This window comes from Zalophus californianus, chromosome 3 (genome assembly GCF_009762305.2).
Source record: "Zalophus californianus isolate mZalCal1 chromosome 3, mZalCal1.pri.v2, whole genome shotgun sequence".
Taxonomy (NCBI): Eukaryota; Metazoa; Chordata; class Mammalia; order Carnivora; family Otariidae; genus Zalophus; species Zalophus californianus.
Genome location: NC_045597.1, coordinates 157175235 through 157195362, shown reverse-complemented (window position 1 = coordinate 157195362; position 20128 = coordinate 157175235). Strand labels below are relative to the sequence as shown.

The 20128-nt window shown below is 34.2% G+C and overlaps 1 protein-coding gene across 3 annotated transcripts in view; it reads left to right on the top strand.

Annotated features, from left to right (window-relative positions):
• Positions 1–20128, top strand: part of PGAP1 (post-GPI attachment to proteins inositol deacylase 1) — a 72224-nt gene that overhangs the window by 13879 nt on the left and 38217 nt on the right. For 2 of the 3 annotated variants that reach the window (XM_027590725.2, XM_027590724.2), the window contains exons 4-12: positions 2357–2528; positions 5239–5396; positions 8230–8282; positions 9126–9192; positions 12962–13067; positions 13722–13777; positions 15335–15418; positions 19095–19141; positions 19951–20002. In XM_027590725.2, coding sequence (XP_027446526.1) covers positions 2357–2528; positions 5239–5396; positions 8230–8282; positions 9126–9192; positions 12962–13067; positions 13722–13777; positions 15335–15418; positions 19095–19141; positions 19951–20002 — 795 coding nt within the window. Of the gene's footprint in view, positions 1–2356; positions 2529–5238; positions 5397–6143; positions 6154–8229; positions 8283–9125; positions 9193–12961; positions 13068–13721; positions 13778–15334; positions 15419–19094; positions 19142–19950; positions 20003–20128 lie in introns of those variants that run through there. The other variant, XM_027590726.2, reaches the window with a different exon arrangement.

The following is a 20128-nucleotide window of genomic DNA, read 5'->3' as shown; positions in this document are numbered from 1 at the left end:
GTTTTAGACAGGTTTGATTTGGGATGCACTTTAGACATCCCAAGTGTAGTTGGTACTCAATTGGAGTTTAAGAGCTTAAGAGAAGAGGTCCAGTCTGGAGATGATAACTTGAGGGTTGACAGGATATAGATATATTTAAAGCCATGAGACTGTATGTGATCATTATGGAGTCAAGATGTGAAAGAAGAGACTGAAGGACTGAGGCCTGAGTCACTCCCATATTAAGAGATGAGAAGGAAACAGCAAGAAACTAGAAAGAAGCAGCCAGTGAGGTAAGAGGAGAACCAGGAGAATTATGTTGTCAAAAAACCAAATAAATCATTTCAAAGAGGAAGAAGTAATCTATGTCAAATCCTGCTGATAGTTCAAGTAAGATGAGGATTGAGAATTGGCAATTAGATTCCTTGGTGACTTGAAACAGTTTTGGAGGAGCGTTGAGGTGAAAGCCTAATTGGAATGAGTTTAAGAGTATAGAAGTTAAGAAGTTGGAGATGGCAAGTACTGCATAGGCAGTTGTTTTGATGAGTTACGCTATAGATATGTGAAGAAAGATGTGGTCACTAAGGGCAAAATGGGAGTAAAGTTTCTTTTTTAAGGGAAAATAGTATTGTATTTATACACTAGCAAGAATGATCTAATAGAAATAACAGTGCAAGAAAAAAGTGAGAAGAATTGCTGGAGTGATGTACTTGAGAAGGCCAAAGGGGATAGGTGTCAGAGCACATATGGAGAGTTTGGCTTTTTCTAAGATCAGGTCTGTGTTGGAGATCATCAAGACCATTCCCAGGCTTGATGATTGTCCAGAAAGACTCACAGGACTCAGCATATAGTTGATATATACCATAATAATAAACCAAATAATAAACCATACAGTGGTTTATTAACATTGGTTTATTACAGTGAAAGGATATAAAGCAAAATCAGCAAAGAAAAGGTGCATGGGGTAGGGTGCCCGACCAGCTCAGTTGGTAGAGCCTGTGACTCTTGATCTCAGGTTGTGAGTTCAAGCCCCACATTGGGTGTAGAGATTACTCAAAAATAAAATCTTAAAAAAAGAAGAAAAGGAAAAAGAAAAGGTAGATGGGTGAAGTCCAGAGGAAACCAGGTGTAAGCTTCTAAATATCCATTCAGGGGAGTCACACCGGATACATTTAATTCTGATAGCAATGAATTGTGATGTGTGAAGTGTTGTCCATGAGAGAAGCTCATGAGAAATTCAGTGCCCAAATTTTTTACTGGGGGCTGGTCACGTAGACACCCTGTGCCTAGCATGTACCGAAATCCCAACCAGAAGGACAGCAGGTGTTCAGCATAAACCATATTTTCTGCAAAAACAGATTCATTTTTAGCATTTAGGAAATGATGGGAATATCCCAGGATTTAAGGTCTCAGACTACAGCCCAGAGCCAACTTAAACACGCAGTCTATTATAAGCTTGGCAGTCTCAGGCTTACTATGTTAACTCTTTTCTGCATAAGGTCCAATTTATTCATAGTAACAGGAGAGAAGGCATAGATGAAGGATCAGTGTGGAGAGCGATAAGCTAAAGTTTGGTAATGGAACTGAGGATACTATATGGAGACAGAAAGGACTTTTTAAAAAGCAATGCTTATTTTAAAAGGAATTTTTTGTTGGGGCGCCTGGGTGGCTCTGTCGTTAAGTGTCTGCCTTTGGCTCAGGTCATGATCCCAGGGTCCTGGGATCAAGCCCCGCATCAGGCTCCCTGCTCCGCAGAAGCCTGCTTCTCCCTCTCCCACTCCCCCTGCTTGTGTTCCCTCTCTCACTGTGTCTCTTTCTGTCAAATAAATAAATAAAATCTTTAATAAAAAAAGAAATAAAAATATGTAATTGTCAGTGAATAGATGTTATGGAATGCTGGTTTCTTTTTAAACCCAGGTGCACAATAGAGAAGTAACTTGGTAAGATATATCAATATGATGAGATACTATATTGCTGTGGTAACCATAATTGTTCCAAATTTTTGTGATGATTTCAATTTTAAATAAATGATCTTCTTATATCCTATAAAATCTAATATTCTGGTATACACCAAATATAATTACAACTCTTGTATCCAATATAGCAAATGGCAAGACATGATATACTAGACCAGGTGTTCTGATTTGGGTTCAGAAAACCAAAGCGTAGCTATTAAAAATATTTGGCAGAATACAAAATGGTATGTATATACTAATTACAAGTAAATGAAAATGTATTTCTGTATCTTATGCAAAGTTATATAAATAGTTTAATTTTCGTTTTCCTATAAAATTGCTTATATGTAGAGGGAAGTGTTTAGTATTTTTGTTATGATACTAAGACTTCATTATGCCTTGGTGATTTTTTTTTAAAATAGGGTCAAGAATTTGCTCCAAAAAGTGTGGCAATAATTGGTCATTCTATGGGTGGCCTTGTTGCAAGAGCATTGCTTACATTGAAAAATTTTAAACAAGATCTGATAAATCTTCTTATCACACAAGCCACCCCTCATGTTGCTCCTGTGATGCCATTAGATCGTTTCATAACAGGTAAATACTATTACATAAACACTAACCTCCCCATTGGTCTTTAAGATTAAACAGATCCTTGCACCTACTTCCTTTAAGAGTGTGCAGCTCAGTTTCAAATTAACACCTCCATTTCTGAGCATCTTTCTTTGAGACTTTCATCTTAGGCTAATAATTGAAACTGCTGTTAGTTTTCTCTATCCATAGTATCTTACCATGGAGAGCATGTGTTTTATAATCCCTAGACACTTGGGAATCAGTTTAATTACTCTTGGGGATGACTCTCTGTCTCTTAAAGTATGTTTAAACGTCCTGTGTTTTGTTAACTCTTCCAGTACTTTATTCAAAATAAGCTTATATTTAAGTAAAACAGTAGAAATGCCTTGTTTTAAATAAATAGATCTGTTAATGCTTTATATGGTGAGAAAGAATTGCTAATATTTATTACTGTATTTTGGGTGTTGTATTAAGAACTTTACATGATGTATGATTATTTCACTTGATGCTTAGAGCATCATTATTATTTGCATGTTTAAGGAAAGTCAAGTATTATCTTCACTGTTTATTGAAATATTGTATGATAGAAGAAATATTATATGATAGAAGAAAATCTTTGAAAACAAAGAATTTTGTCCTGATCAGTAAATTTACACCACTTCTTACCCTATCAAAATTTGCATTATCTTAATTTTGATGAAAATGAAAAATATACCTTATTGACGCCAAACCAAAGCACCCATTTTAACATAACATTGCCAAGGAGTAATTTATTTGCTGGAATATCTGCTGCAACAGTACCTACAGTTAAGTTTCATTTTTTTCCTTATTACATTTAAAACTGCCTGTAGAAATCTTTCAGTAAAAAATTTTAATTTTAGTGAAGTTGCTTAAATTTGCTTTACTAATTCTAATAATTACAAATGACCTGTAGGTTTAGGAAAAAAAAAAAAGGCATAGAGAAGTCATAACACTTGTCAACACAATTGAGAAGTTTTTTTATTACATCTTATATGGATGAGCCATGTATGTTAAATTAGAATTACTCAGAATATATCTTTAAAAACTCTGAGGAAAGAGCTTTCAAAAGAGTCTGATTTTATTGTTTTTGAAGGGTAGTGATGGTCTGTCTCTGAAATGTTCAGGCTGAAAGTAATTCTTAGGGTCAGAGTGCCTTTCTAGTAATCAGCAAGCCTCTTTCTTATTTATTCTGTATTTATTTCATGTTTCATTAAGCCAGAATTAGAATGAAAAAAAAAAAAAGTTCAAGGGATGGCAGATCTTAGGTTTTTAGGAGACCTATATGACCTTCAGAAGTCCGTTCCCTGTTTATACTTGATGGAAATACTGCCCTTTAATAGGGGGAAGGAAGCTGTGCACTGGGCAACCCACTTTAGAAGGCTCTGCTCTGGCACTGCCATTCTCCACAAGGTGAGAAGTATATAGGCCAAGCAGCCTCCCCACTTGCAGGCTGTGCCTTTACTTCTGGATGATGATCTAGGTAACCAGACCTTCAGACTTTTCTACCATGGCCTGTGTGGGCTTCTTACCTGAATCTGTCCTGAGGGCAGGTATGTAAGTAAGCTTGAGTTGTGGCTAAGGAATGGCTCTACATGAGGTACCGATAGAGCTTGGATATCCTGCATCCTTATAATGCAGGATGAAACTGGAATGGGAAGAAGAGATTAGAGTTCAGTTATGGGTCAGAGATCTGCCCTTCCTGTGCTGCCATAATCTAGTGTCCATCTGAGGTGTCAAATTTTGTAATTTGAACTCGGCCTTCCAGGTTATTGCAATGATATATTTGTCAAGGTAGGCAGCGAAATATATTTGATTTAACAGTTTGTTAGTTGGAATTTTTACTTTTAAATATTTAGACATAAAGCCATGTATACCCCATTGGTACTCTTGTCCCGGGACCTGCAGGTGTTTAGGAATGGGTCACATTCTAAGTAAATACTGTGGAGATCTTCAATGGGAGGAGTTTGCTGTTCCAAAATGTTTGAAGCCCTCAATGGGATCAAATGCCAGGATGAAAGTACATTAAGTTTTGATAATCAGAAAAGGAAACGAGAACTCCTCTTCCCTCGCCTCAAATCTTTAATACTATATTTTTCTCATCTTCCATAGATAAAGTGGAAAAATTGTAGATTCTTCCTATTGAGCTACCTGTTATTTAACTCTAAATGAGTAGAACCTTCTTAACCCTTATATTTTCCATAGCAGCATTAAGTCCCAAGACCAAAGTGATTGTTGTTGTCCTGATTGTATTTTAAGAACTTAAATAGTACTTTGTGTGGTACTGTGAGAGCTGCTAAGCTCTCACACTGCCATGATTAGGAAGATCTACAATGCCTTAGCATAGTGAACTTGTATCTTTGGTAGAATTTTAGGGGTTTCTGCTTGCTATACTGTGTGGCTCATGATCTAGCAGCATTCTTGTGGGATATAGAGACCTGTTTATGTATGGACTTGTCAAAGCTAATAAAGTTTGGATATCTTTTTTGTTTATTGATAACTTCAGTAACTCTTAGTATTTGTAGTATTATTTAATGGAAAACAGACTCTGTAAAGATACTGATTTTACTCAGAATAGAGAAATATGAATAACATTCATTGTTTATAGACAATTCAGTATGGCTTAAACAGAAATTCAATTTAATATTAGTGTCATAGATACCTTATTGTTGCCGGGAATGATTAATTTTTAACGTGTGTCTTTATTTCCTACCAGACTTTTATATGACTGTAAACAACTATTGGATTCTAAATGCTAGACACATAAATTTAACCACGCTTTCTGTAGCTGGAGGATTCCGGGATTACCAAGTTCGTTCAGGACTGACTTTTCTACCAAAATTAAGCCATCATACCAGTGCCTTATCCGTTGTGGTAATTTTTTTAAGATTCTACTGAAATAGTAACAGAATGGATATAGTGGGGTATGAAAGGAGAAATATGTAGTTGTTTGAAAATGACTACTGAGGGGTACCTGGGTGGCTCAGTTGTTAAGCGTTTGCCTTCAGCTCAGGTCATGATCCTGGGGTCCTGGGATCGAGCCCTGCATCAGGTCCTCTGCTTAGCAGGGAGCATGCTTCTCCCTCTCTCACTCCCCCTGCTTGTGTTCCCACTCTTGCAGTCTCTCTCCCTCTCTGTCAAAAAAAAAAAAAATCTTAAAAAAAAAAATGACTACTGAGTTGGTGTAGTGCTGCTATGTGTGTATGTGCATGTGTATGAGAGAGAGACTATGAAAGAATGAATAAAAATAAGTTGGGAAGGCAGAGGCATGGGTCCACAGAAAGTAAAAAGGATCTTAGAAAGTTTGTGAAAATGACTTATTTATGAAAGTGACTCTTACAAATAGTTGTTCCTTGTTTAAAATAAGTACCTACCCACTGATGAGAGTTTTAACTGTAAGAAAGTGTGGACTGAAGTCCAAGTGTCCCTTGTTATATCTGAGTGCTGTATACAATAGAAATGGAATATCAAACTCTTGAGTGCTAAACTTGAATAAAGGTTTACCAATTTTAAAACTTAAAAATTAGCTTTGATAGTATAACAGAACCCTGACGGATTAATTTGCTAATTATTCTTCCCTGCTAGGACATCAAGTATTTGGTCTTTAACTGGGATACATAGCCTCTGTAAAGTGAGTTCAAGTTTCATTTTAGGACTTACATTATTTCTTGTATTTTTAACCTTGAAGTCTTCAGTTAAGATCTTAACTTTTTAACTCCACACAGTATATAGATATTGTATATAGTATGTATAAATGTGTATACGGCACATCATCTCCAAATATAACTTAATTTCTAAAAAAAATCCAATGTTCCTTTTGCTTTTTAGGAGATAGTGCTTTGTTTCATGGTTGTTCTCTTCATAAATACTCCCTTGCTCAGTTTATCTATTGCCCCACCTTAGATTACTGTTCATTTATTAACCAAGTATTATTGAATGCTTGCCACACATAGGACAAAAATTATTAAGCCATTCTACTATTACCCACCATTTTCTTACTACCGGAGGAGTTGTGATATAACCATAGTAGCTTTGAAACTAAATTGGTAAATCTCTCAAACCTCATTATTGGTATGAATTGTTTTATTTGATGTTGATTATTTGGGGCAGATATTTGCTGGAAGTCCTCAAAACATTAAATATCAATTCTTTAGTAAACAGATATTTTAGGTGTTATAAAATTTAGGTATTTAGGTAATATAAAATTGGATGTAATTTTTTCTAGACTTGACCTGGAGCATGTTGCTATATTGATGCCCCTTCCTGCAGCTTATCTTTTGGTTTCTTCGTGTGTGTGTGTGTGTGTGTGCGCGTGCGCACGCGCACGCACACGTGTATCTGTGTCCCTCTTTTCTAACCCATTTGATAATTTGTTGCTTTCAAGGCAGCTTGTATTTCTGTATCTCTGATGAAAATATTTTACCTCTTAATGGAATTTTCTCAAAGCTAGTTAATGTCTCAATTTTATTTAGTATTTTAGCCCCCAAATAACTTATAACCTTTCATATATCTACATATGTGTTTACTTTTAAAAAGTAATTATTAAGAAGTAACAGTTTTTTGATGATTATATCAAGAATAGTTAATTGACATTTGTAGCCATTGAGACTAGAAAAATGAAGTTAGAGACTTCGGTTGTTTTAGTATTAGTAAGGTAGGCTGAACTGCTGTAATATACACTCATACAGATAATGGCACTTAAAAATATTGCTCCTATACCTGCCCTAGGTATGTATTTAAGTTGGTGGGTGGTTTTTGAAGGAGTCCCTTTAAGGGACCCAGGCTCACAGTAAGCAACCCTTTCTTGAATACAAAGAGAGACACTGTGAAAAATATCAGATTTACTTAATGTTTCCTATTGTATGTAAGATGCTATTCACAGGAAAGTCATTACCTGGTATGAAAATGAGTCTCTAGTTCTTGAAGGGTGCTGTGCCATTGTTAGGAAGCCTTCTTCAAACAGTTATATTTTTTAGGAGCCTTTTGCAGGTATGTCTCTAACTAGTAGTATATATATCCTAATGTAGGGATGTTTTCAAAATAAGTGACCTTGTACCATACTTGAGAAAGAGTCTGATTTGGGGGCACCTGGGTGGCTCAGTCTTTCAAGCGTCTGACTCTTGATTTTGGCTCAGGTCATGATCTCAGCGTCATGAGATCCAGCCCTGCATCGGACTCTGTGCTGAGGTTGGGGCCTGCTTAAGATTCTCTCCCTCTCTAAAAAAATAGAGTCTGATTTGATTGCTTTGGAATTGTGATCAGGCATATTTATTTTGAAAAAGCTCTCTGAGGCTGGGTATTTCTCAGGCACACCTGATTAAAAAGTAACATCTTAGAATTTATCAAAGTAGTCTAGTCAAAACTAAAATTACTAAAATAATTGTGATTTATTTAAAGAATCATAAACTCAGACTCTTAATAAAGAGTTAGATATTAAACTTCAGTAAGGAATCTGTTAGATGCTTTAATAATATTTGAAGGGTAATTTAAGCTTGACTAAGCAGTAATGATACTGATTTTATACAGGAAGTACCTTAATATTTTTGGATCACCTTTCTAAGAATGCATCATTTAAATATGTCTATGCATCATAAAATAGTGAAACTAATGTTACATGTTTCTAAATATTAGCTTATGAGAATTTCAAACCTTTGGGAGAATAACAAATGTGCTTAAGTTGGATTTTTTTTTTTCCTTGTCCTTTTAGAGTTCAGCAGTGCCTAAGACCTGGGTCTCAACAGACCACCTTTCCATTGTATGGTAAGTTAATATATAATAGTCTTATTTTGGTGGTTTGTGGTGGCCCTTCTTTCTTATCAGTGCATTTATTGGTTTGTTAGCCTTGTTAGCACTTTGTCCATAAATAAATAGATTTGGGAGAAAGATTGACTTAAGGGCTTAGAACTCTAACCTTGGTTTTTGTCTCAGTTTGACCAAGGTTCCCTTGACAGCTTGTAAAATCATCTCTTGAAGAACCACTAACATGAGTTTCAAATGAAGCTAGTGTCAAATGTCAAAATTTTAGAGTTTGTCATAGTTGGGCAGAATCAAATGTACTTGTGATAGGATCTTCTGAGCTCTTGGCCAGTCACCAAACTCAGGGACTTGATTAATATAGCATTAACTATTCTAGAGCATCACATGAAAAACCAAGTAGGAGTTAGATTTACCCTTAATATAAATAGAGTAAATAAGGTTTAATCTTATAGACCCTAGTATCTTATCGCTATATGTTTTAGCTTAAAGATTCTTTTTTCATTTTCCTCTGGCTGTGCAGTCAGTGGTGTCTGCAAGAAGCACAAGTTTAGGCATATAAAGATGGGGCAGACAGTTGTTTATAGCTGGGGTGGACAAGGAGACTTAGGGAGAACAGAAGGACCCTGATAGTTCCATTGTCAAATGTCCAAGAAGATTTAATTTGCTTTATTTTTATATGTTTCAAGTTTAAAATATTCTTAATAATAATGATTCCTTAAATACCTTTAGAGTTTAGAACAGTAAAGAAAACTCAGATATTCCATTAAGTAATAGAATTGTGCATGTTTGTATCAAAAGTACGTTTTTAAATAAATTTTTGTTACATTGTAACATTTTATTCTTTAGGTGTAAACAATTACAATTGACTACAATTCGAGCATTCTTTGATCTTATTGATGCTGATACTAAACAAGTATGTATTTTTAAGCTAAAAATTACTTCAGTAGAGTAAAAGCTTTTGTTACAGCAGGATGGATTTAATACTTTTTTTTTTGCTTTTATAAAAGTAGAAGCCTTATATGTTATATCAACTGTAATTAGTTTCAAAATAGAAATATATTTTTATCTGATAATACTTTGATCACTCTTAATAATTAATAGAATGCAATGAAAATGAAAAAGTGAGAAGATGCTTTAAATCTTCCCCCAATTTTTCCTTTTTACTTGTTTGAAATTTGATATATATCCTTTTAACTTTTATTTAACTTAAAATACTACAAGCTATTTTATCCTTTTTTTAGTAATATGTTATAAACTTCATGATGTATCTTGATAGACATTTTTGCTTAAATTTTTTTTTTTTTAAAAAGCATCTTTATCTTTCTGGTAGGATCAAAATGTCTTCATTCCATTGGCTAACCCAAGCTCGCCAGAACTTAAATTATGTACTTTTAGTAGTTGAATGTTTTTTGTAATGAGATTTCACTTATAAACTCTACAAACTAATGATTTTCCAAGTTGCTCAATTAGCAGGACACCTGGAAATCCTAGTGTCATTTATAGAACATCATATTACTCTTTCATCTCTTTCACGTCTGCCAGCAGATATACAGTAGTGGGCACCAAGGATTTCAGCAAAATTCAGGGAAGTTTATCCATGAACTTAAATTTTTTTCTGTGAATTGGGAACAGGTTGCTATTTTTTCATCTTAAGCAGCCTTTTTTTTTTAACCTCAGGTCATCTTGTTCCCTGTTTCATAAAAACATGTCTTGAGAACTGTGGCTATGGCTTCTCCTTTTGGATAAAAAGTTCCTTGTGTATTAGGAAATTTTCTTCATTATGGCAAAGTATTTAGCTGTTATTTTTGGATTCTTTCCCTTGAAGGCTCCAATTTTTTGAGAGACTGGTATGTGTGGCCTCTTTCTCAATAGATCTCTAGGTAATGCTTTCCTTATTGTGTCATAGAACTTATAAGTTCTCTTCTAAGGCTTTTCACTCTTGGAAGTGGGGTACTGTTTGTGTTTTTTCCTTAATCCTTCAGAAAGCTGCAGAACTGCTATTAGAATCATAGATACTTACCTCTGTCCTGAAGAATACAATAAAAGAGAGACCCCCCAAAAAAAGAGACCCAAATTGTTGTGTTTTGCCACATTGTAAGCCACAGGATGCCGTATTTAAGTTAGCATATTTATTACAGTAAAACAGCTCTATAGAATTAACACTCTGAATTGGTCATGCAATGCAAATATGTTTCAGTTTTTCAGCCTTGTTTTAATTGTGAGTCTTAACTATGGCAAATGTTTTTTTAGTCAGTTTGAGAGAGTGCAACTAGATATAATAGTAGAATCAATTAAAATTGTAAAACCAGTTTGTATTTGGAATGACATTTGGTAGGCTTAGGAAAAAACCCCATTTCAACCCATGAAGAACAGTAGTATCACAGACAGGTATATTCTTTAAAAATTGTACAGAGGGGCACCTGGATGGCTCAGTTGGTTGAGTGGCTGCCTTTGGCTCAGGTCATGATCCCGGGGTCCTCGGATCGAGCCCTACATCAGGCTTCCTGCTCAGTGGGAAGCTTGCTTCTCCCTCTCCCACTCCCCCTGCTTGTGTTCCTGCTCTTCGCTATCTCTTTCTCTGTCAAATAAATAAATAATAAATTTTTTAAAAAATAAATGTTGTACAGAAAGCTAATTCTTTTATTGAGGTATAGTTGACACACTACATAAAACTAATTTAAAAAAATTTTTTTATTTATTTGACAGAGAGAGAGAGGCAGAGAGGGAACAAAAGTGGGGGGGAGTGGGAGAGGGAGAAGCAGGCTTCCCGCAGAGCAGGGACCCCAATGCGGGGCTCGATCCCAGGACCCCGGGATCATGACCCAAGCCGAAGGCAGACACTCAACGACTGAGCCACCCAAGAGCCCCCATAAAACTAATTTTAATAAATCTTGTTTTCCATTAAATCCTGAGATGAGGAAATTTTTAATATTAGTGTGTAATAAATTATAATTCTGGATAGGTAAGTAATTTACAGACACATTTTAAGGGACAAATAAGAAATTTTTGGTAACTAATATTGCTAAGAATCAAACTATGAAACTGAGTTCTGTTTCACAAACTCACTATATATAATCAACTGGACTAAATATTAGACAATAAAAAATTAGGATATGATTGCTATCCCTCAAGAAGATATTAGGAAGAGAAGCAAACATATATGTAGGGAAACTATAAGCATAATTAGTCCCAAACATGTGGTACAAAGGAATCAGAATTAGAGAATAATTTCTGATGGTTATCAGCATAAAAGACATAGCTGAAAAACTTACAAGTGGATCGATTCCCTGGAGAGTGAGTAAGGATGGGAGAGTCCTGAGTTAACTAAAATTTTGGCAAAAAGACCTATTACTTTTAATTGATTGTGAACAGATGTGGCTGCTTTAAAAAAAAAGTCAAAACTAGTTTTATATTAGATTGAATTGATTGAAGTGTTGAGTTTGCATCAATGAAGATAAAGTTTCCACTGCCTTCTACTATAGTTAGATATCTAAGGAACTATATTCTATTTTATATGTTGTATTATAAGGAGGACATTAACAAACTTGAGTTTATCCAGGGAAGGCAGTCAGGGTGATGAAGGGTTTGAAACAGTTCTATGAAAAACGCTTGATGTTTTTGAAGTTGTTTAATCTGTAAAGAAATGTTTTATTGGATGGGGGATGTAACAGTCTTCAGTTTCTTGAAGGGCTGGCCCCTAAGTTAATATATCAAAGTAACAGGGAGTCAGATATTTTCTCTAAATATGGCAGAGCATCCTCCTCATAAGAATTATTAAAATTGGAATGTATTATCTTTCACAATAGCAAGTTAAAAATAAATGTTCAAGCAAATGCTGGGTGACTTCCTAAGGAATTGAAAAGATTTACTAGACCTGGGTCCTCATTTCTTTGTCATTCTCTCATTATGTTGTTGAGAAAATCACTTACCTGTCAGGGCCTCAATGCTTAAACTATAGAGTTGAATAGTGGTAGATTCTGAATGGATTTTAGACCCAAGTACTTTTTTTTTTTCTTTAAAGGAGGAACTGGTATAAAGTTGCAGAAATTTATTGTGCTAGGATATTTTAAAACAGACAACAAAAAATCCTATTGTCTGCTCTCATTTTCATTTCATGAAAGAAAGGATATTTAGGCACAGTGAAAGTAAGACAGGATAAAGCAAAGTAGTTTCCAAGGAAGGACAGTTGGCAATTCATATTTTCTCTGATGACTTGTGAATTTTTTGTTGTGGGATTGGCACTGGTCTGAGTTTAGAAAGTAGTGTGTTGGAATCACTAGACTGGAGGATCTCTTAAGTTCTCATCTGTCTCTATACACCTTTGTATGTTTTATTCTTAACTGTTACTTGAGAGGCACTAGTTTAATAATTAAAAGCATGGGCTCTGGAGCCAGACTGCCTGAGTTTGAATCCTGGCCCAGACTGTTAATAGGAGTATGACCTTGGGCAAGTTCCTTAATATTTCTGGTGCTTTAGTTTCTTAGTAAAAATGCAGATAAAAGGATTATTATCTCCTAGAGCTCTTGTGATAGTTAAGTGAGTTAATAACATATTAAATACTCAGAATGGCCTGGGCCAGAATAAGTAACTGTTGGCTCTTATCACTGTTACTTGCTGCAAAGTTTCATTAAACTATCACAATGGGTATAAAAAGATACAAAATGTATCCTTATTCTTTCTAGATAACTCAAAATCCCAAGAAGAAATTGTCAGTTTTGAATCACCACTTTATAAGACACCCAGCAAAACACTTTGAGGAAAATCCAGCAATAATTTCTGACTTAACAGGTTGGTGGTAATAACATATTTTTATTTTAAATCAAGTTTTATTTTTAGGTAAATCTGTTATTAGTGAAGTCTTTGAAACTGTGGTACTTAGCTACTATAATGTTTTATTAATTTCTCTATGCTGGTTTCTTATGAGGTTCTTGATTAGGGAAAGGAAAAAGGAGAGAAACCGTTGATGTTGCTGATAAAAATTTTGTTCTGAAAATAACATGACAAGTACAAAGTTTTAAAGATAGAGTTAAATGTCTCTATTTCCTGACAGTAACGTAAAACACTATCATTATTTTTGACTTAAGTTTTCAGTGTCAGTCATTTTTCATTCTTTCTTCTGGTTTAACAGCATATCATTTGCTGTTAATATAATACCTGTTATACTCAGTTTGGAAAATAAAATAATTTATTTCTTTTTTATTGATACATCCTTAGAGTAAAAGCACCAAATAAATTTAAAATGCTTTACTTGATGTGAATGCCGGTTGATGATGAGCACAGATAACATCTTACTAGATTTCTTATTTTAAAATAGCCATTGTTCAGGAAACCACTTCTTTTTCAAATCTTGTTGTAATTGAGAAGTATTTTGTGAGCATTTAATAAAAGTAATGGTTTCATATTTTAAAAGCAAGCCAAACAAATTAATTTCCTTTACCTTAGGGACATCTATGTGGGTTCCAGTGAAAGTGTCCAAATGGACCTATGTGGCTTACAATGTAAGTATACCATCAATGGATATTTTTAATATTTTTTTTTAAACATTTTGGTATTTATCTTTAAAAGTTAAAGACTATTGGGGCACCTGGGTGGCTCATTTGGTTGAGCGTCTGACTTTTGATCTCAACTCAGGTCTTGATCTCAGGGTCGTGGGTTCAAGCCCTGCACTGGGCTCCACACTGGGCATGGAGCCTACTTTAAAAAAAAAAATTAATTAAAAATAAATGAATAAACACTCTTCTAAAAAGATAACTACATATATTTTCCCACATTAAAACAATTTAATAATAATTCCTTAATATCTAGTTAGTGTTCAGTTTCCCAGTTTTATAACTGTTAAATTTTTTGTTTCTCAGTTTAAATGAGAATACAAATGTCCACATATTGTCGTTTGTTAGTATGTCTCTTATTCCTCTTTTAATCTCTCATACTTAGTCTACTGCTTTTCTTTCCTTGTAGCGTATTTGTTGAAAAAACAAGTCATTTGTACTATAGAGTTTCATATAGTCTTGATTTGCTGATTGCATTCCTTCAGTGCCATTTAGTATATTCCTTTGTCTACTCTTCTCCTGTAACTTAGTACTTGGATCAGATTCATTTGCTTGATCAGATTCAGTTTTTGTTTTGGCTAGACTATTTCTTTTTTTTGTGATGTTAGCAGCTGTTGATGAAGCATGCCTAGAGTCATTAATTCATTTAGGGGGATGCAAAAAATGGTGGTACCCTAATTCAATTATTTTTTTCTTTATTAACTGGAACACTATATTGGGAAATTTCTTGTCTCCTAAATTTATCAAAAGTGGAACATATCAGAAAAGGAGAAAATTATAATTGCTTGGATCTTTGGATCTTATATTTTCTGGTTTTCAGAAATAGCAAGTTGGCTCACAAACCTCCTCCATCAGTGATCATAAATGGTTTTGGGGGGTTTTTCTCCTAGTATTATAATGAACTCATCTTTTAAACATATTTGTGTTTCCATCTAAAATATTAAAATTCTTCTGTCTTTGACCAGTAGAAGCCATTTCAAGTTAGGCTCCTAAATCTTTTTGGTAAAGCTGCTCTTTGGTTGTCTTTTTTTGATAGTTTCTTCACTACCTAGTATGAGAAGATATTTGAACTCATTTTGTACATTTCCTGCCCCAGACCTTGAATCAGCTTTGTCCTGAGGAGCTCTCCTTGTTATTTGGGAAATGGTGTCTTAAAACCATAATTTGGGCACTAGAGATGTTTATGGCTAGTGGGCTAGCATTTCTAGGCCTTTTCAGTCGACAGAACTAAGAAATGTATTTTATGTTGATCATTAGGCCAAAACTCAAACCCAAACAAAAAACATGCATCTGTACTGCTATTTCTAAGACATATTCAGGACTGCAGGGTACCTGATATTCCTGACTTACATCTGTATCTTCTTCCCGCTCCTAGAATATTGGTTCTCAACAACACCAAGAATGATAAAATTAGAATAATTTTTGCTTTATCCTGTATATTTAAATGATGAAATTGTCCACTCTCTTAATAGTTTTATTATGTTTTCTCTCTTTTTTTTTTTTTAGGAATCTGATAAGATATATTTTACATTTCCTCTTGCAAATCATAGAAAAATCTACACTCATGTCTATTGTCAAAGCACCATGCTGGTAAGATAATTGGTAGATTGCATGTAAATCTAAAAATCTATTTTTAAGATTCAACTAATATCTAATCTCTTCTTTAGCTATGAACTATTTTTAAATCTAATAGGTTGAAAAATATTTGTCTAAAACAGTTTTGATTGAAAAGTATTAATCAAAATGTTTCTATAACTGATAATTTACTATTAAATTATACTTTTGGCTCTAGTTTGGGTCTTTCACCCTGTTTTTCTACCTTACTTACTGTGTTTAGGATGAAGGAATTCAGTTCAAATATCCTAATTCTAAGATTTTGTTTGTACTTTAAAGAACAGATATATTTAAACAAAGCTAATCTGTAGGAATTTTATTAAGTAAATACTGTTTTTCTCTTGGCTTCTATACTCAAATTTGCAGGACTTTTTATACCAAACATTCTCTAAAATAGTAACTTTTTGTTAAAATGTTATCTAGACTCAGAGTTACCAAAGTGATGATTTTACGTATTTCTTTTTAATGAATACCTACTATCAGGCATTGTCAAAAAATGTGTTAATGCTATAGGATGCCTTTGTTATGTTTGGAATATTTAAGTAATAATTTAAGTCAGCATTTCTTACTTTCAGGAACTTGTTTTCCCAATTTGGGTTCTTTTCCCTCTTTTTTGGATTTTTTTTTGGCATTTCCCAAGTTTCTTCACTTTCTATTTGTGTTTTTCATAATTTCTTTCCTCTTCTCCCTTTTGTTGGGTTATTTGTATTCTTTAGAACTAGAATCTAATATGTCAGTTGGTAGATACTGCCATTTGATATATACTAAAGTCTTTAGAAATGATAGGCATTGTGGTCTAGGTGCTAATGAATACTAATTTTAGTGGGATGACCAGAGTTTTGTATCTCTCACAGAGACTAGCATCTCTCAGCCTAAAATCTGGATGGGCAGTTTATCTCAAGAGAATCTGGCCCTTAGACTGCTGGCTTAAAATATCCACACTCAGTTAATTAAATTCCAAATCAGAATGTCAGTATTATAGTGAGAAAAATCCTTGCCAAAGTTCAAATTCTCCATTTGGCTTATTGGAGGATCCCTTTTCTGTATTTAAGGTCCATGGGTATTAATTAGCATCAAGTTATGTGGTGAATTTTAAAAATCTTTTCAATTTGTATTATAGAAGTTTTCAATCATTTAAAGTAGAATATAATAATGAAATCTCATATAACTGTCACATAGCTTTAATAGTTATGAATACTGCTATTGTTATTTATCCCTTTTTCACTTTTTTTTGGTAGTTATGTATACTGCTATTGTTATTTATCCCTTTTTCACTTTTTTTTTGACTGAAGCATTTTTAAAGCAAATTCTAGGCATTTTATAATTTCATCCTTAAATACTACAATATGTTTTCTAGCAGATAAGAATTGTGCAGGTTAACTATAATATTATTTCATCCAACAAAATTATTAATTCCTTAGTATGTGATATCCAATCCATGTTCAATTGTCTTCTGTTCAGTTAAATTCTAAGTTGGTTTATTTGAATCAGAATCCAAAAAGTATATATGTTATATTTGATTCATGGATCCTAAGTTTCTTTTATAACGGCCTCCTCTTTATCCCCCCCCATGCCATTTATTTGTTCAAGCAAGTGGGTTATATGTTCTGCAGAATTTCCCACATTCTGGGTTTAGGTGACTATTCTCATGGTATCTTTTTTTTAAAGTTTTATTTATTAGAGCATGTGTGAGAGAGGGAGAAAGAGCACAGTGGAGAGGGAGAAGCAGACTCCCCACTGAGCAGGGAGCCTGACGGGGCTCCATCCCAGGACCCCAGGTTCATGACCTGAGCCAAAGGCAGATGCTTAACTGACTGAGCCACCCAGGCACCCATCTTGTGGTATCTCTTAACATGTGTTTCTGTCCCTTATGTTTTCTGTAAACTGGTTGTTAGATTTAGAATCTTGATTATTTTTTAATTAAATTAATTACCATTAATTTTTTGTGGCAAGAATATTTTATAATTAGAACTATGTACTTAACCAGAAGATACACAGTATCTAGTTGTCCCACTTTAGTGACCTAAAGACTTATCATAGACTCAGGTGGTATTAGCATGATCTACCCTATATAAAGTTCCTAATCAGTTTTTCACCTAACAATTTTAGCAGCCTTTGAGGGCATCATTTTTTACTGTAGATAGGTTTCTCTTTAGATCTATTATATACATTTTATGATCAGGTAGCATTTTCTCTTCAGTATACTTTAGGAATTGGCAATTATTGAGTGACTTTTTCTGAGATTTTCAGTACAGTTTTTATAATTAGGGATGCTTGCTAGATGACCTGAAATTGTTCTTTTGATACCTTATAGATTATATCAACATGGTGTTTTAGGGTGGACTTGAATAATATTTTTTCAATTTGTTGATGAATAAGTCAGAATTCTCTATATATGGAAGTGTATAGTATAAAATATTGACAATTTTCATATTAAGGGCTGTCTTTGAAGATAGGCTCCCTTAGTAGCTGCAAAAACCCATTACAAAAGTGGGATGAACTTTGACACCTCACTAGATGTTCCTGTCTAAACTATGCAGATCTTTTCTTTTGCCTTGCTTTATAATATCATGTTATTCTTAGGAAACACAGTTAACTGATACAGAAGTCACACAAGTATTTTGCCAGCAGTAAAGAGCAGACAAATTCCACGTTATTTTTTGTTTTCCTTTCAGCTTTCTTTTCTGTATTCTTGGAAAATGTCTTCAAATTGTATTTAAGCTCCATGAGGGCAGAGACCATGTCTGTCTCATTTATCATTTTTTCCTTGAAGGCTTAGCATAATTACATAGCTCTAGAATAGACTTTATAAATATTGGATGAAAGGATTGATATCTTTTTCATTATCCTCTCTGTTTATTAAGGAAAATTTTATGTACCTGTCTGAGCAGTGTTTCTTTACCCTCATACCTTGGTGTAGGATTTTAGTAGTTGGATCATCAGATCTTGGAACATCGCTCTTAACTACTTGCAGTGAAGGTCTTTGGTCATACTTCTCTTAAATAACTGAAGATAAATACATACAATTGTTAAAATATCACTACCATCTCTGCGGCATTCCCAGGGTACCCTGATAAAGTCATAACTAGCTTTTGTCTTGAGCCCTTGGAGTTGTGCTTCAATCCAAACACATTCTCAGTTACATAGAAGTTTTGCCTGATAGTCAAATGAGAACTCAAGTGGTAAACTAACAAGCTATACTTAGATTAATTGCTATTTTTAATTACTTGACTCGATTTTTTTTTTCTGTTTGTTTAAAAGTCTACCAATAGGTGTTCATCTTCTGTATTTACTTAAAATGTAGTTACTTACTATGTAACTACCTAATTAAAGCATGGACATTGCTGAATTCTGAAAGTGTTGGTTCAAAAATTAAAATTGCTTATGCATTATGCTGTGGAGAGGTCACTCTTTCTCTTCCTGCTGTTCTAGGTTACTTGCTTACCTATCTATATTGACATTAGACTTCCTTACCTGCCGTTGACCTATATGACTTTTGAAACAGCTTGGAAATGTTTCTGAATAACAGGTTGCTATTTTATGTTTCCATCATGCTTACTAACCCTATCATGTAACAGTAAAATGTTAAGCTGCCTATTTTATGTAATTATTTTCTATAATATTTAGTGTGATTTGTGTTATTAATCAACAGGATACAAATAGTTGGATTTTTGGCTGCATAAACAGCACTTCTATGTGGTAAGTCTTTTGAACCTAAGGGCCTCAATTGTTCATTTTTCTCAATATAAATAATACAAATCATACTTTTTAAAGATTTATTTATTTTAGAGAGAGAGAGAAAGAGGGAGCCAGGGGTATTGGGAGGGGGAAAGGGAGAAGGAGAGGGAGAGAATCTCAAGCAGTCTCCTTGCTGTGCACAGAGCCTGATGTGGGGCTCGATCCCATGACCTGGAGATCATGATCTGAGCCAAAATCAAGAGTCAGATGCTTAACTGACTGAGCCACCCAAGCACTCCGAAATCACACTTTTTAAAATAGTTTCATACATTGTTTGTTTTTTTAAAGATTTTATTTATTTATTTGACAGAGAGACACAGTGAGAGAGGGAACACAAGCAGGGGGAGTGGAAGAGGGAGAATGAGGCCTCCTGCTGAGCAGGGAGCCTGATGCAGGGGTCGATCCCAGGACCCTGGGATCGTGACCTGAGCCAAAGGCAGACGCTTAACGACTGAGCCACCCAGGCGCCCCGTTTCATACATTCTTAAGCTGATTTTTCTGCTACATTACATTATAGTATTGATTTTTAAATGAAATTAACATATCAGTAGTATTTGCAAACATAGAAATGGTTCCTAGGAAAAAGAATTTTTTTGTATCCAAAAGGACTGTATGGATGAGTATATTGGATTAGACTTATTGCACCTCATTTCATTAGAACTTTCTCTGATAGGTCTGTAGCTGGTTTCTTTTTCCTCTGAAGCTTATTTATAATTTATAATATTTTAGTATATTTGTCCTTTAATTATATTTTCATATTCATTTCAAAGCCGGCAAGGGATTGATTTATCATGGAAAGCTGAACTACTGCCAACAATTAAGGTAAATTACGGCTTTAAAATTTTAAAATACTAAAAAATTCTTGAGTCTCTAGGCATTTTAGAATATGGTCTTTTATTAATTCATCTAACTATTAAATGAACTTGAGATTTGCTAACATACAGTTTA